Source organism: Myodes glareolus, chromosome 9 (assembly GCF_982192425.1).
Source record: "Myodes glareolus chromosome 9, mMyoGla1.1, whole genome shotgun sequence".
NCBI lineage: Eukaryota > Metazoa > Chordata > Mammalia > Rodentia > Cricetidae > Myodes > Myodes glareolus.
In genome coordinates, this window is record NC_142034.1 from 22,490,631 (window position 1) to 22,507,740 (window position 17,110).

General features: G+C 49.9%; 1 protein-coding gene and 1 long non-coding RNA gene across 4 annotated transcripts; one reads left to right on the forward strand and one right to left on the reverse strand.

Moving 5' to 3' along the window:
• Positions 1-7,142: 7,142 nt before the first annotated feature.
• Positions 7,143-8,632, reverse strand: LOC146893295 (uncharacterized). 3 transcript variants are annotated; one of them, XR_015003828.1, is made up of 5 exons: positions 8,527-8,632; positions 8,291-8,339; positions 7,875-7,941; positions 7,710-7,793; positions 7,143-7,325 (listed from the first exon to the last, which is right to left on the reverse strand). It is a non-coding gene; the product is annotated as an uncharacterized LOC146893295 (long non-coding RNA). The 3 variants fall into 3 exon arrangements; XR_015003831.2 differs by lacking the exon at positions 8,527-8,632 and having other exon boundaries at positions 7,685-7,793; positions 8,291-8,520; XR_015003830.2 differs by lacking the exon at positions 8,527-8,632 and having other exon boundaries at positions 7,685-7,941; positions 8,291-8,520.
• Positions 8,633-11,995: 3,363 nt separating this feature from the next.
• On the forward strand, positions 11,996-16,744 carry Krt19 (keratin 19). Its single transcript, XM_048450725.3, has 6 exons — positions 11,996-12,511; positions 15,140-15,222; positions 15,428-15,584; positions 15,878-16,039; positions 16,151-16,276; positions 16,402-16,744. The coding sequence occupies exons 1-6, from the start codon at positions 12,083-12,085 to the stop codon at positions 16,654-16,656; spliced, it is 1,212 nt and encodes a 403-aa protein (XP_048306682.3). The 5' UTR covers positions 11,996-12,082; the 3' UTR covers positions 16,657-16,744.
• The last annotated feature ends 366 nt before the right edge of the window (positions 16,745-17,110 follow it).

Consider the following 17,110-nt stretch of genomic DNA (forward strand, 5'->3'; position numbering starts at 1 on the left):
TGGTGTACTTCAGTTTTGTTTGGGTCATTGGAGTCCGTGACTTAATCCCTCGTAAAACTCTGTTAAAGATTTCTATGAAGCCTCCCTCATTCCTCCCCTGTTTGATTTCAGTGCTGCTCAATAAACACAGAGCAAAAGTCTTTGTTAAGATCACACAGGCACAGATGAAAGGACAGACAGCATTCAGGCAGCTTCAAATTTTATGTCCCCAGCTTTAGGGTGCTCGCACCTGGCTGGCTGACTCACCTATAGCTTTGTATGTGCTATCTCCTGACTTCAAAATCGGCTAGCTTTTTCGGGGCTGGGGGAGGCAGGTGGATCAAGCCCAGTGGCCTGAATTTCCACGTCTGCAGTGGATCTGCAGCTTCTGCTACCCCCATCCTTTTTCGGCACAATGGTTTGGCCTCAGGGTGCAGGGCCAGATCCCCTGAGCTTAAATTCCTCTCCTGTTCCTCGTTAAACTGGGTACACACAAAAGTCTTTGGTTTCTTAGTCACCACAATGGAGGGGAACCGTGCAGCAAGCTCTTGTGTGTGTCACCCACAAATGGAGTCAGTACACAGAGAGGGAGCAATATGTATCAAGCCTGTGTCTTCAGGGTCATCTCTCATCTGTGTTGTCACCCCCTGAATCACCGACAGAAGCTCCCTCTGTTGCTCAGGGTGTCCTGCTCCATCCAGCATGCCCTTCCTGCTGACCCAGGCCTTGTTCCCAGCTCAGAGACTCTCCCTCCTGAGTTCCTATAGCTCTATCCTGCTCCTCCTCTGTCCCCAGCCTGTCCTCAGCTTCTGTCAGGAGCCTCCAGCACTTTTTCTTCCAGTATCCATGGTGGGGAGTTATCTCCTGTGGCCAGGCAGTCTGGATTCAGAGAAGAGAGGTCACATCCTTGCTCCCTCCCACAATAGTTTTCTGACATATAATCTGAGGTTGTGCTGACTCAGTGGACTGAAGCAAAATGCTATAGAAACTGGGTTTGCAAAATGGACAAGAGATGCTTTGTGTATGTATGCATGTCTACGTGTAAGAGTTGTATATATGTGTGTGCATGCATGCATATGTATATATACTTGTATGTGTGCATGTGTATCTGCACATGTGTATATATGTGTACTTTTGCACTTGCATGTGTTTATGTGTGAGTATATGTGCATCCTGCTGTGTATATGTGTATACACACATGTGCAAGTGTGTATATGCATATGTGTGTGTGCGTGTATCTGGGCGTATGTACAGGTCTGTGTGTATGTCTGTGTATACATGTTTTGTGCATTTTTATGTGTATTAGTATTTAGTGCATGTGAATATATGAAAAAATGCATATGCTGGCATATATATGCATGAATATGTCTGTGTATGCATGTGTATTTATTGGTATGTATGTATGTTCAAATAAGTGTCCATTCACATGCATGTGCACTTGTGTATGAGTGCATGTATTAGTATTTAAGTGTGTGTACATGTGCCTTTATGAATGTGTATGTATGTGTATGTGCATGTTTGTGTGTTCTTGTATGTGTATTTGTACACGGATATATTGTGTGTATGTGAGCATATGTGTAAACATGGGAGTATGCACAAGAGTGTAAAATTTGTGCAAATATAAATCCATATGTATGTGCCAGCATGGGTTTGTGAGGATGTTTTCATCAGTGTATAAGTTTGGGTGTGTTCATGTGAAGATGTGTAGGTGTAGGTGTGTTCTTGAGTCATGTGAGTGAGAACCCAAGGCAGTGAGTGAACATGTCAGTGTTCGTATGAGCACGTCAGTGTGTGAGTATGCCAGCCAGTGTGTGTGTGTGTGTGTGTGTGTGTGTATGTTGGTGATTCTGTTTATATTGGTGTGAGTGTGTGTCAGTGTGGAAGAGCATGTCAGTTTATAGGGGTATGGGTCACTATGTGCTAGTGTTCATGAGTGTGATTGTGTAAATGGAAGTGTGCAATGTAAGCATGTGTGGGGATGTGAATATGTGTGCAATGTAAGCATGGGTGGGCATGTGAATATGTGTGTCATTGTGCAAGTATGAGAATGCTAATGTGTACCAGTGTGTGTGACTGCATGTGTGAGTCAATGTATGCTGAAGTGTGCATATGTGTGTTTCGTCATGTCAGAGTGTGATGTGCCTGTATGTGTTGTGCATGCACGTCAGTCTGAGCATGCTATTGTATGTGTCTCTTTGCATGTGTGTGAGAGAGCAGGTTTCAGTGTTTGATTTTGAGCATGTGTCAGTGTATGAGGCAGGCAATGCATGTGATTTTTTTTTTTACCGTTTGTTAGTGGGTGAGTGTGAGCACGTGCTTTAGTGTGTGTGATAGTATGTGTCCACATGCTAATTTTAGCAAATGTGTCTGTAAGTATGAGCACGCCAGTATTCGAGGAAGTGCCACAGTGTATGAATGTGTCAGTGAGTGTGAATATGAGAGTGAGTACGAGAGCGTATGCAAGTGTGAGTGTCAGAGTGCTAGTGTATTCTGAGTATGTGTGCCAGTGTGTGTAAGCAGGTGTCATAAGTGTGTCTAAACACATCACAGTGAGGCCTGAATGCTTGTGTTGTTGTGTGATATAAGCCAGGGTGTCTGTCAGTGTGAACATGTGTCAGTGTGTCATTGTGTGTGAGTGTGCATGTGTGTGTCAGCCTGCCTGAGTGGGCCTACCAGTGTGTTAGTGTGTAACTCCCCTTCTGCTTTCATGCTACACATACTCCAAGCCCATCCCTCTACACCCCCAGACCTCCTTTTCCCTCTCGTGGTCACTTTTTGATTTCGTGATTGATACCCTCCCACATATGCTCACATGAGAAAATCTAGGATCCACACGTGAGAGAAAACATGGCATTTGTCCCTTTGAATCTGGATTACTTTGTGTAACATAATGATTTCTTAGTGTCAAGGTGAGGCTAAGGACAAGGAGACTTGGCTTGGCAAGCGTGGGAATGTCAGGATCCTCTCCCTTCTCCCCACCACCATTTCCTCATGCATTCTCACTTCACCCCTCCCCTCCCTGGCTCAGATCCAGCCTTCTGAGCCCAGCAGGCACAGGGCTGGCTGTGTCTTTGGCTTGTGTGTTCCAGGACCCATGCGCAGGGAGGTTGTGTGTTCACTGGAGTGCCTGAGTGATTCAGGATGGGTATCTCTTACCATAGGGGTGAAGAGTCACACCCCTAAACCTTTGCCTAATCCCAGGTTATGTGGGCAGAACACCCCATACCCCGGGGCATTCTCCTGGAGGAAACAGCATCCAGGCAGGACTGAACCAGTGGAGACCAGGTGATGCTACTGAAATGTGGGTCCCTGGTGGATAGCCCAGCTAGTACCTCTTCCTGGTGAGGCCTGAGGCTGCTGTGGGAGACTCTGCCTGGGATGGGTGGGAGATGCTCATGGGAATCCATGAGCTTTTGATGTCTATTAACTTTCTGTGTGCCTACATCTATCAATGTGTGCGTGTCCTTCCAAGGTACTGTTCAAAGTGCTTCTCTGATACCAAGTCGGGCATGGGGTAGAACACCAGCTGCTCTCACACTGGGTGAAGACACCTTTGTCTTCAGGTCCCAGGCCCCAGCCATCTGATGCTTCCAGCTCCAGGAGGCCAGGTTCCTACCGTGATGAGTTATGTTGAAGCTCACCACAGCCAGGAGCAGCTGGGCCTGGGGCTCAGCATTCTGTCTTTACAGCCACCAAAATGTCTCCCAGCTGTTCTTAGGAGTGTCCCTTCTCCTCCGCACCCTCTGCCACTCTGTTCCAGAGACTCAGGTAAGCTGATCACCTCCTCACCTCCTGCATCCCGTCTTAGTCACCTCCCAGCTCCCCATCTGTGGTCTGGATGTATCTCTAGCATACCTGGCTTCTCTCCCATATGAGGACTCTGCCTATATCCTTTATCTGCAAGGCTCCTCCCCGCTCCCCCCAGGAAGGAACCAGACTCCTCACTTGAGTCTTTATTCCTAAGTCACCCTGACCTTCTCCAATGGCCTCACCCTCAGGGTCTCCTTCTAGCTGGGCCATCACCCTAACTCCCTACATTCCACCAAGGGAATGAGTTCCAGCGGGGTAGGAATCTTTGGCGGGGTCTAGAAGGCGCCGGACACAAAGAAGATAGTCTGCATCGTTTCCAAAGGGTTTCTTGCTCTGCTCCAGCAAATGACTCTTGAATATGAAAAGCCCTGGGGTCAGCTTGAGGCTAGATTCTTTCTGAGGTAGAGGCCTGTGACTGTCAGGGTGTTTTCAGGGGGCCTTGGGGCCAGGTGGAACCCAGCCCGAGGGTCTCTGCAGAGGTGCGGCCTCTGAACGGAGCAGAGCCCCAGAGAACTGGTGGCCCAGATAATAGAGGAGGCAGGGGAACAGGGAGACGGCTGCAGGCCACAGGCCTGGTCTCTCCTGAAAGAGACCAGGGGTCACCACACACATAGCAGGAACTCCCTGGAGGCTCACTAAGGCACCTGGTGGCCTGGAGTTTCTTTTGTCACAGAGGAAGTCCACTGAAGTTCCTGGACAGGACTATTGCCTTCTTTTGGTGAGCTTAGTTAGGAGCCCCAAGCATCCACTTCCTGGACTTCACAGGACTTGAAAGGCAAAGTTCTTGAATGCGGAATCCTTTGTCCCCAGCCACCCCAAGACGAATCTTGGGGGGAGAGGGGAGGGAAGATGGCTGGCCAAAGAGGGAGAAGAGCCTCCAGGCAACCAGGGCAGCTCTGGGATACCCTTCTTTCTGATTGAGTCTGGCACATCCCATCCCTCCTTCCAGGTCACAGATGCCTTGGTCTGGAGCAGGGCAGGGTCTCCAACTAGACCCACATAGAACATGGGAGGGCAAGGCTGAGCTATACCCCTGGCCAAGGAGAGCTGGGCCCCACCTTTTTGGAGGGAAGCCTGTGCCTTCTCCCATCCACATTCACTCAGCTAAATCATCTTTAGCCTTCCTAGGACATGGAATGTGGCACCCCATGGTTTCCCCCTCCCTCCCTCTATTTTTGCTAGGGTAGGGACTGTTACTCATAGGACTCCCCACCCCCCACACCTTTGCTCTGGATCTGGTCAGGCTGCTTTCTTCTCCCCGAGGGCTCATAAAAGAACACCAGGGCCAGTTCTGACTCAGAGCAGGAAGTGCCTGAGATGAGCCTTTATTGACCCCAGAGTTCCCAGGATACCACTCACCCCGTCTGGGTATGCCCTTGAGCCTGGCAGACAGACCCTAACTGTTTAGAATCTTTTTCAGCGATTTCTGATACCTTACACTAACCATTAGGATTTAACTCCTAATGGTCCCCGGTGCCTCACCTCAAAGGGCTGGTCCCAGAGAGGATGCATAGCATTATCAAATTTACTGCCTCAAGATAAGAGCTGCTCTTTTGAACCCTGTTCCAGAAAATACCACCCCAGTAGGCCAAGTCAGATAAATTCTCTTCCGATGAAGAAGGACCTCATTCCCCTGTAGGGGTGTGGTGCTTCTGTTCACAGTACTTTATTCTTTTATTTTGTTTAATTATGTGTATGTTTTACCTGTCATGTATGTGTGTCACATGTGTGCCTGGTGCCCTTGGAGTTAGAAGAAGACATTGGGTTCCTCGGAACTGGAGTTCCAGATGGGTGTGGTCACCACATGGGTGCCGGGAACAAACTCAGGTCTTCTACAGGAACAAGTGCTTTTAAGCTGCTAAGCCATTGCGCCAGCTCTCACAGTGGTTTTCTTTCTTAAGGCTTTGATGTCAGCTCTGGACTGGTAAAGAAGTCTCACCTGAACCTTGGGTTTCCTGCTCCTGCTCTGGAAGGAGCCGAGATGGCTCCCACACCCTCAGAATGTTGATGGTTTGCGGTCTGAGTACTATGGGCTCGTGCATGATAGCCCACGTGGTGACCAACCGCTCCAGTGCCTCCCAAGATTCCTTGGTTATTTAATACAGTCTCTGAAGGACTGTCTTTCAGGTGCCAACAAGGTAGCTGCTGGCCCATGAAGGGTGCACTGTGATCTGTGCCAACTTCATTCCTGTGGGGTTCAGAAACACCACCTGGAGCCTTCCGGTCCAGCATGGGAGTGCCTGAGGGGCCTGACAATGCCACCATTGCTTCTGACTTTTGGGGAATCACATCAAGAAAGACTCTTCCTCTGGGTCAAAGTCCCAGGGGCCTTAAGAGTCTATCTACTATCAGATGTCTCCAGACCCCTCTTGACTTTATCAAGACTTTCTCTGCACTCTAAAACCAGTTCCAAAGACCCAGGGCTGGCCAGGGTGGGGGACTCTCCTTCCCACACCTGCTCCTTTTTCTAAAATACCCTGCTTTCTTTCTAGATCAAGACCAATGTGTCAGTGGGATGTAGGGTTACACATGGTGAGGGAAGAGGGTGCTATTGAATTGAATGAGGCTAATTCTAGTTTTTCTTTGTGTGTGTGTATGTGTGTGCATGTGCACATATACATATGGGTACAGAAGCCAGGAGAAACTGCGGTGTCATTCATTCTTCAGTTTTTCAGGAACCGTTCATATGTATGCAAGTATGTATGTATGTATATATGTATGTATGTATGCAGGTAGGGAGGTATCATCTATCTATTTATGAGACAGGGTCTTTCATTAGTATGAAGTAGACTAGATTGGCTGGCAAGCAAACCCTAGGGATTCACTTGTCTCTGCTTCTAGCATGGAGATTATAAATTTGCACCACTGTGCCTGTCTTTATTTGCTTAGTAACATGACTTCTTTGGATCTGTTAGTCATTTTTATATTGCTGCGATAAAACACCACAGCCAAGGAAACCTACAGAAGGGCAGGCTTGTTTGGCTTATGGTTCCAGAGGGAGAAGTGTCCCTCAAGGAGGGAAAGCATGGCAGAAAGTAACAGACATGACGTCTGGAGCAGAATCTGAGGGCTCCCATCTTGAACTGCAAGCATGAAGCGGAGAAAGCAAACTGAGACCAGCACAAGGCTTTGGAACCTCTGCCAGGGACATAGTTCCTCCAACGAGGCCATACCTTCTAAGCTACGCCCCCAACAGCACCATCAGCTGGGGACCAAATATTCAAATGCCCAAGACTATACAAGACATCCCATTCCAACCACCACGGGCTCTAACTCGGGGTCTCAGGCTTGCACGGCAAACTCTACCAACAGAGCCATCTCCTCAGCCCTGAACGCAGCCAGTGCCAAGTCAGTTAGACAGTGTTTCTTAGACAGTATTTAATTTAAATAAATAAACAGCGCACAGATACATTCTTGCAAAAATGAAAACCACGCAGGTGGATTTCTGCCCTCCAATCAGCGTCTCCCCGAAGAAACCTCTCCAGCCAGTCTGTACTTCTCCTTGCCAACATGCTTACGTCTGTATTCATCTGCTCCTGCAGAAAAAAGTCATCTTCCAGCCATATGCCAAGGTGCATTTATCATCTCGTGTGTCATGACCTCCCACTGCGTTTATTGTACGCAGCAACTGTTCTTAGGGTTTTTCTGAGCCACTGAATGTTGACTTTACTCATTCTATTTGATTTCCGCCCCCGTTCCTCCCTAGATGTTGTGTACGTAGCTGTCTGTTTCCTTGCAATTGTTTCTGTCTTCTCACAATTGCAATGAGGCTTCAAAGGCTCTCCCTTTTGTGTGTCTTCCTGAATACAGCGCAGGGCAGTCTCTGGGGGCAAGTGAAAAGACTTGAGCAGGTGGCTTGTGGGAGTTTTTAAAACGGGGGCCACCGAGAAGTTACCTGTCACATGGCTGCTACAACTCACCAGCCTGCAACTTTCCCAACACTTGACGAGATGAAATTCTGCCGTTTTTGACTGGGGGCTGTGGCTCAGTCGCTAGAATGATTGCTGAAGGTGGACCAGACCCTGTGTTAGATTTCCAGCACTGTATAGAATTAAGTATAATGGCATGTGCCTGAAATCTCTTACACTTTTGGTGCTGAGTCTGGCCTTGAACGACTGAGCCACCTCTCCAGCCCGCCTGAAATCTCAGTACCTGGAAAGTAGAGGCAACAGGATCAGAAGTTCAAGATCCTCTGTGATTACACAGTGAGGTAGAGGCCAGCCTGGGCTACATGAGATCCTATCTTCAAAACAGGAAGCGAACCACCCACCCGACCACCCCTTCACATTCATCACAGACGGGGTGTGGAGGGAGTGAATCTTGCATCTTTTTCTGGGATGGAGAGAAGTGGGGGACCTGGTGTTAATTATGGAAACTTCCAGAGATTCGGTTCCCTGGATTCCCCATCTCCACCTCCTCTGGGGTTCCTGCTCTTTTCTCTTCCTACACCTTAGGTCTTGGAGTCTCTCCTACTACATCTCCCCTTTTGGAGATTACTCACCTTCTGCAGGCTCTCGCTGTCTTTAGGCATCCTGCTTGTCTCTTCAGGGCTTTAGGAAGGGGCTGACGTTAGATGCACACATCCAATTTGCTCTTTCCTTCCCCCCCCCTTTTCTTCTTCCTTTTTTAGACAGATCTCATTATAACCCAGCTGACTTCAGACAGAGCAATCTTCCCGCCTCCGTCTCCTGAGCGCTAGTATCGCAGGTGTGGGCCACCATTTCATTAAAAGCTCACCTGTCTCTGTCTCTAACCCCTTCTGTACGTCAGGCTCTTCGTGACAGGAAAAGCTTGTGTTTGCACCTGTATCTCAGAACCTAGCAACATGCCAGGTGTGGCTGGAGGGGCTTGGTGTGTGTCCAGTGAACGACAGGGTGAGAAGGACCTTAGGTGCTCAGGGTTGATGGTCTCCAGAGAAGAGCATTGGCCCCTAGGTAACGGGGCTGTTTACTTATTCTGCAGCTGACTTCGTGAAATTTTCCTCAAGTCTACCTTTTTCCTCTCCAGCATGAGTCTATCCCTTCTGCTAGGCTGAACTTGGGGAAGGAACTGTGCTCCAACACTCCAGTGACTTGCCAAATGACTATACAGGAGGACAAGTGAGGACCTTGGTGGGTGATACTGCAACCTCCTCAACTGGACAGGCCAGTGGAGGAAAGCACCCTGACTTCTGCCCAGTGAAATCAGAAAAAGCCATAATGGCTGGGTCTGTGGCTCTGGGGGCTAAAGACCTGTGCCTGACGCCTAGGTTCACCTCTTGTCCGTGGGACTTTGGCTCAGTTGTTAGCTTTCGAGCCCCAGGTTTTGTGACTATAAAATAGGGACAATAGAAAAATTACCAGATTACTTGAGATAATGCATGCAGTTTCTTGTAGAATGGCGCTGGACGGGAGTGGCTGGCAACAATCGCCTGCTGTCACCGTTGTCACTTTCATTATTATCTTGTCACCAAGCAGTCACTATCATCATCACACACTATTCCTACTTGGTACACTCACTCCCAGCAGCCGCCAAACCTTTCCTCATTTTCTCAGGGATTAGGAAAGTTCCCTACTGTTAACGACTTTCCTGGGAGACGTAGAAGAAGTCTTTGCTCAGTGGAAGAGACTTCTAGAATATGCCCAGATGGAGATGTAGGGTCTCTATGTGATAGCCAGGACTTAGGAGGCGATCTCAGCTCTCGTCAGTAGGCACGTGACCTAAGTAAGACACCTCACCTTACTTCTCTGAGCACTCTTGGGTTGGATCAACCTTTCATGTCATTTGGGGCTATTGCTAAGAGTCACCAGACAAAAGAGCCTATGGTCCAATTAAACAGTTAGATAATAATACTAGTATTTATAATTATGACACTCACATATTATTTAATACTAATAATTTTATATAATAAAATAATAATAATGAAGCCATTTGAGTGTTCACTCCTTGCTAGGTGCTCCGATTAAGTCCTTCATAAGCCTCTTAGCTCTGGGTTAGACACTGCTGAGACGGAAGAGAGGGAGCAGGGTCTTCTCGCCGGTTGGGCCCTCAGTGACCAGGATTGCAGGCCAGTCTGGGACTGATTGTTGGAACCTTAGAGTTCTTTGTGGGTTGTACGCTCTTGGAAGGGTGAGCAGAGTCTCCCACACTCAGAATCCCAGGTTGTGTGGGGCTGGGGTCAAGAGGCTGGAATCCGGGCAATCTTGGTTGTGGATCTCTGGCAGTTACTGCCTCTCATGGAGTGGTTTCCTTATCTTTAAGACGGGCAGAAAATCTTTTTCTCTGGGCTGTTTAGGCTCCAAAGAGGTCTGAAAAGGCTTTGTAATATTGCACCCTGGGTAATGTCACTGTGGTAGGAGTGGACAGAGATCTCCTTAGACGCCGAGAAAGCTCAGAGAACAGACCTTTTCCTGGTACTGTTGTTTCTGGAACCAAAGCCCCTTCCCAAGACCCCTCAGTCAGGCGGAAATACTGGTCACTATACTCTACGCCAGGAGCCTGGAGCAGAGTAAGTAACTAGCTGGCCAATCTCCTCCTTCACTTCTCCCAGGAAACAGGCCTCCTCCTCAGGGCCAGATAAGGAATGACTCACAGTGGCCAGCTAACCTTAGCCACTAAAACCTTTATGAAGATTCAGTTACACCCTGTTTCGTGCCTGGCCTCCAGCTCCCTAGAGCCCTTCTACAACGGATTCCCTAATTTATAGTCATGTATGACCATTTATAGTCATGTATGACCATGATTGTGTGTGTGTGTGTGTGTGTGTGTGTGTGTGTGTGTGCTGTTGCGGCCTTCTTCCTGGAGAAGATGGTGACTACAAGGCAGGTTGCTGGCTTTTAGAGGAACAGTTCTTCATTTAGTCGTTGAAGACCAGCTGATACTATGGAGAAGAGAGCACTGGCTTTGAGTCCTTCATTTCATTTCACGGGAGTTAACTGGGCTTGGAGACAGGGAGCGGCTGACCTCTCTCCCCGTCTCCCTAACCCCCCTTTCAGGAGGCCCAGGATTTCTGTCCTGAGCCAGAGACAGCTCTGAAAAAACTAGAAGGTACCATGGGGACACTCCTAAGGACTAGTGAGATGGCATGGGCAGGAACTCGGGGGTAAAGCTGTTGAGGTGACCCACAGTATGGATCAGGGAGCCTGGCCCAAGGAAGAGATCCAGCAAGAAGGGTCTGGAATTGTTGCACTGGGGGCTAAGAGTGGAGATGCTCCACTCTGTGTTGCTGATTTTAGTCCACTTCCTCCTTCCCCTCTGTTCTAAGGAGGTTTCTGAGGTCCTCTGGATTCATTTGAACATACCCTTTAACCCTCCAGAGCTGCTCAAGGAGGGCAGACTCCATTCCTTTTCTCTCTCTGGGTGGCAGGTGCCAAATGCCTCATGCGCAAGTAATCAGCCTCTGCCAGGCTCAGAGTCTTCATCAGGGGACTATTAAAGAAACGCAGAGGTCTTGCTAAAGGCATCATCTTGAGACTGGGGTAGGGAGATGTCCCTGTCGGGTGAGAGTTGAGTTTCTGAGCTGGGTCAACCACGTTGGAGGTTAGGTCTAAGCACAGCACAGTGGAGAAGCCACTCTGGCAGCCTGGTGTTTCCTGAAGCTCTATCTATTGTCACCGAGGGCTTTGTATGGTTACAGCAGGGTGGGGCAGCTTTGCCTCAGACAGTCAAGGAACAGGATCTGTCATTGTCAAGAGGGAAATAATGGGGAACTGGGGTGGTGGTCTCTGCCACCAGGTGGACTCCGAGAGGCTGTTACTTCCAGTGGTGTATAAAAATTTGGGGTGTGTGTGTGTGTGTGTGTGTGTGTGTGTGAATGATCACATGGAGGGAGGGATTTATTAGCATAATTCCAAAGGGGACACTTTTAGAGAAGTTATTGAGTGGGGGCTCAAAGGGGTGTGATTCCTGCGGGTGTCACATTCTTGGAGGTCTTAAAGGGCCACGGTGATACTGTCATTCCGGAAGTCAGTGTTGTCTAAGCCTGTGTAGTGGGGGGGGGGGGCGCTGAGGAGTCAGAATAGGTACGGTCTGTCTTGGAGTGGCCGGGGGTGGGGCAGCTGTGGGGAGGACTGGGACCTCTGGCTCTTGGGAGTGGAGAGGTAGGGCCAGAGTCGCCAAGAATTGACCAATGGGGAGAGCGCCTATATTTGCACTCAGGAGCTTGGAAATTCCTGATACCCGCCCCTGCAACAACTCCATCCCCCTCCCGCCTGGGGCATAAAAAGCTCCAGGTGAGGGCCTTGCCACTCCTCTTGCGGTCAGTTGCTCTCAGGCCTGCGTCCCCTGTCGCTTCGCTCCAGTTTTCTTCCTCACCATGACTTCCTATAGCTATCGCCAGTCCTCAGCCATCTCTTCTTTAGGGGGAATGGGCGGCGGTTCTGTGCGCTTTGGGTCAGGGGGTGTTTTCCGTGCACCCAGCATCCACGGGGGTTCAGGCGGCCGCGGCGTGTCCGTGTCCTCCACCCGTATCGTGTCTTCGTCCTCCGGGAACTATGGCGGAGGCTACGGCGGAAGTTTCGGTGGGAGTATGGCTGTGTCCGATGGGCTGCTGGCTGGCAACGAAAAGATCACCATGCAGAACCTCAACGATCGCCTCGCCTCCTACTTGGACAAGGTGCGCGCCCTGGAGCAGGCCAACGGCGAGCTGGAGGTGAAGATCCGCGACTGGTACCAGAAGCAGGGGCCCGGACCCTCCCGCGATTACAGCCACTACTACAAGACCATCCAGGACTTGCGCGACAAGGTGGGTAGCGGCGGGGCCCTGGGAGGTGCACTTGCTAGGTTTGGGCGGGGAAGTGGCGGAAACTCAGCCCGCGGGCAGGCAATCCCGTTACAACTTCGTGGGAGAACCGGCAGGGTGGGGCAGAAAGGTTGGGCTGGACCCTGGAACTCGAGTGGAGGCGGGGTGGAAGAAGCCGAGACGGACAGGTAAGTGGGCGGGGCTTTCAGGGTTGGTGGGGGAACCTGCTTGGAGAGAGGGTCAGGAATATCCAAAGACAGAGCAATGCCACACAGTTGTGGACTGCCCAGAGCTGGAGGCTGCGAGCCATAGCCTCGGCTGGGGACCAGAATTTTAGTCTGTGGGATTGTTGGTTTATCTGAGCCAGCGACCCTCTTCAGGGCGTTTTCAGCATTCTTTTCTCGATAGTGCGTTTCTGGTTTTCTTCACATCAGCCCTCCTCCCCCTCTTCTCCAGCCCAGAGGACCACCCAGGCTCACACGGAGCTCTGGGAAGAATGGAAGAGCTGGGGGCTGCATAGAAAAACCCCCGTCTCAAAAAAATTTCTAGTCAGGCGTGGTAGCTCAGGCATGTAATCATAGCACCGGGGAGGTAGAGGCTAGGGCAGAGGTTTTCTACAGTTCTAATGTGAGATTAATACGCACGGTTCCTCATGTTGTGGTGGCCCCCAACTATAAAATCACTTTTGTTGCTACTTTATAACTGTAATTTTACTACTGTTATGACCCGTATTGTAAATGTCGCGACCCACAGGTTGAGAATCGCTGGGCTACAGGCTGGGTTCATGGCTCAGTTACATGCTAACATGATAGACAAGTCAGGCCTACGTGAATCTCTCTCTATTCCCCCCCAACAAAAGTCCCAAACAAACAAACAAACAAACAAAGAGGAAAACCCCTAACATGAAACAAAACAAGAGAAAAGAAAAGTTAAAAAAAAAAACTGTTTTAGCAAATGAGAGACAGGGAGCGGTTATGTGGACTCTCTCCTGAGAGTACCAGGTACAGAGAAGGCAACTAGGTCTGTCTGAACCACAGGCCTGTTGGATGGGCGTGGTCTTCCCTTCTAGGGAAGAGCTGGGTCCTGAAGAAGTGTACCAGAGACCAGGGAAGCATTTAACAGCTCTCTCCCCACTAGATGTCCCAACATGCAGTTCTCTAGAGCATTTTCCAGCGCTGCGTGAGCCCAGCATGGTGTTGGGCACTGGCACTAGAGATGCCAAACAGTTTTCTTTTCATTTTCTTTTTAAATTTATTCTTTGTGAGAGTAGTGCTTTTTAACACAGCAGCAAGCATCCCCTTTTCTCCTGTCTTGTCCCTTTCCCATGCCCACAGCAGATGTATCTGGAGGCAACTCATTTTTTAATTTGAGACAGGGTTTCTCTGTGTAACAACCTTAGCTGTCCTGGAATTCACTCTGTAGACCAGGATAGCCTTGCACTCACAGAGATTCCCCTGCCTCTGTCCCCCGAGTGTTGGGATTAGAGGCATATGTCACCACGCCCAGCTAGAAGCAATTCTTACTCTGCTGTACTCTCCTCCGATGTTCATACTCTGCAGTTTTCTCCAGTCATCGTCCTCTCCGCCCCCTTCCCAACCAATGTAGCTATGGTGCCTTACACCTATAATCCCAGCACTAGGAAGCAGAGGCAGGAGGATGATGAGGCTAATGCCAGCTGAGCTACACAGTGAGATTCTCTTTGGAAAAGTCAAGTCAGAGGAAACCAAATCAAACAAAACAAAAACATAAAACAACAACAACAACAAATCCTACAAATGATGTCACAATGAATGGTCGTGATCTAATCTTTGAAAACACTGAACCCAGGTATTTAAATCAGTGGTGATTTGGATGATTTGAATGAACCCCTCAGATCAGAGAGTCTTCAGACTGGGGAAACTCAGGATATCTAATTCTGTACCGGGGTGGTACTGGGGTGGTACCGAGGTGGGAGTGAGACTGAGTGACTATGAAGGGTAAGGTACCCGAGGTGCCTGGCACATCGTAGATGATCAATGAAAGATACCCCTGGAAGGCAGAATATGCTTTGAGTGTGGGATATAGACAGGGATAAGAGGTTCTTCTTCTTCTTCTTCTTCTTCTTCTTCTTCTTCTTCTTCTTCTTCTTCTTCTTCTTCTTCTTCTTCTTCTTTTATTTGAGACAGGTTTTCTTTTTTTTTTTTTTTTTTTTTTTTTTCTGTGTAGCCCTGGCTGTCCTGGAGCTAGCTATCTCTGTAAACCAGGCTGGCCTCGAACTCACAGCAATCCTCCTGCCTCTGCCTCCAGAGTGCTAGGGTTAAAGGTGTGCTCCACCCCCGCCCTGTGGGATAAGCGATTCTCAAGGCTTCACTGCTTCAGATTTATAGGTTCCTTTCCGACCACTTCGAGTTTTACCTGCACAGGCCTTAGACACGTACTTCTGGATTTGCCTCTTTGCCCGACTCCCTTTACCCAACCTCTTGCGCAGTGTGTGCTCAGGGGCTGTGGACCAACCTCCCAGGGAACAGGCTGAGGGCAGCATCTAGGGAGTGGGAACCATTCGTTCATTTCTCCCTCCTTCTCTGGGAAGAAAGTGGATAGGTAACACTGGTTTGTCAAACTGGTGCCAACTTCCGGCCTCCTCCCTTCCAGATTCTTGGTGCCACCATTGACAACTCCAAGATTGTCCTGCAGATTGATAATGCCCGCCTGGCTGCAGATGACTTCCGAACCAAGTAAGTATTCCTGGTTTGGGAGCTTCGGAAGCCGGGGTGGTGGGTTGGGAGCAACCCCAGGCCTTTCTAGTGCTCAGTGCAGTGGACTCTGCCCTTACTCACTTGAGTTGGATTGAAGCAAACCCCCACAGACCCCTAAACGCTGGGGAAGTTGACAGAGCCACAGAGCCAGCACCAGCCTGACTGTAACTATTTCCCTGGAAAGGTTTGAGACCGAGCAGGCCTTGCGTCTGAGTGTGGAGGCTGACATCAATGGCCTGCGCCGGGTGCTGGATGAGCTGACCCTGGCCAGGACCGACCTGGAGATGCAGATTGAGGGTCTGAAGGAGGAACTGGCTTACCTGAAGAAGAACCATGAGGAGGTGGGTTGAGAGGGGCCTTCAGCCCACCAGGTCCTAGAGCTGAGAGACATCATTATCTTGGACTCACCGACCATCACCTCATTTCTTACATCATCAGTGTGGTCCTGGCTTGTGACCATTCGTCTCACAGTCCCCACCTGGCGTGATGGCCATCACATTACTCTCCAGTGTCGGCTCCTAGATCGGCACCTCCAAAACAAGCCCTCTCTGGCTCAGGGCCTGGGGGGAGTGACCTGGTCCAGCTCCAGCATGTTTAGGTCTTGACATGCCCCACTTCTACGGTGTCATTACAGGAAATTAGTGCCCTGAGGAGCCAGGTGGGTGGCCAGGTCAGTGTGGAGGTGGATTCTGCTCCAGGCATCGACCTAGCCAAGATCCTGAGTGACATGAGAAGTCAATATGAGGTCATGGCCGAGAAGAACCGGAAGGATGCTGAAACCTTGTTCATCACTCGGGTATGCAGAGGGTGGCGGTGTCCTGTAGGGTTGGTGAGAAAAGAGACCCTGAATCCCCTACGCAATGTCACGCCTTGTTGCTTATTTTTTCCTTGACCTGTCCTGTTACAGACCGAGGAGCTGAACAAGGAGGTCGCTGTCCACACTGAACAGCTCCAGGTGAGCAAGACGGAAGTCACCGACCTTCGACGTACCCTCCAGGGTCTCGAGATCGAGCTGCAGTCCCGACTCAGCATGGTACGTGTCTCCACCCTACGGGCTGCACACTTGTGCCCTTTCAACCTCGGGTAGCTCGACTGGTGACGGTACCTGTGTTCAGGAACCTGCCTCTGCTGAGTCATGGCCCTTTTCCCTCCCCTCAGAAAGCCGCCCTGGAAGGCACGCTGGCAGAGACAGAGGCCCGCTATGGAGCCCAGCTGTCACAGATCCAGGGCATGATCAGTGGCATCGAAGCCCAGCTGAGCGATGTGCGTGCTGACACTGAGCGCCAGAACCTCGAGTATCAGCAGCTCATGGACATCAAGTCGAGGCTGGAGCAGGAGATTGCCACTTACCGGAGCCTGCTGGAGGGACAGGAAGCCCACTACAACAACCTGCCCACCCCCAAGGCCATCTGAGCCTATCCTGGGCTCTGGCCCTGCTGTCTGTGAGATTCCCCTGGGGAGGGGCATGACTTGTTAATAAAACTATTCTCTGGGGGCGGAATGATGCTTTGCTTATTGTAGCCCATGGAGTGATGGGTCATGTCTTAGCCCCTTGTTTTATTTGAACCATGTCCACTTTGTCCCAGCATAGGGAGTAGGGGACAAGAGCACACGGCTATGGTGCTGGTAATTCCCATTTGTACAGGTTTGTATCTAACCTGCTCTTTACAGCAATCTCGTTTCCATTTAAGAGAGGTAGAGTAGGGCTTAGAGAGGCCCGGTGGACGGTGCATATATCACTGCTACAATACATGAGAAAAGTGAGGGGTGTGTGTGTGTGTGTGTGTGACCAGAGGTTAACATTAGGTGCCTTCTGTAATCACCCCCGTGTGTTGAGGATGCAGATGTGCAATGCTGCACCTGCTTA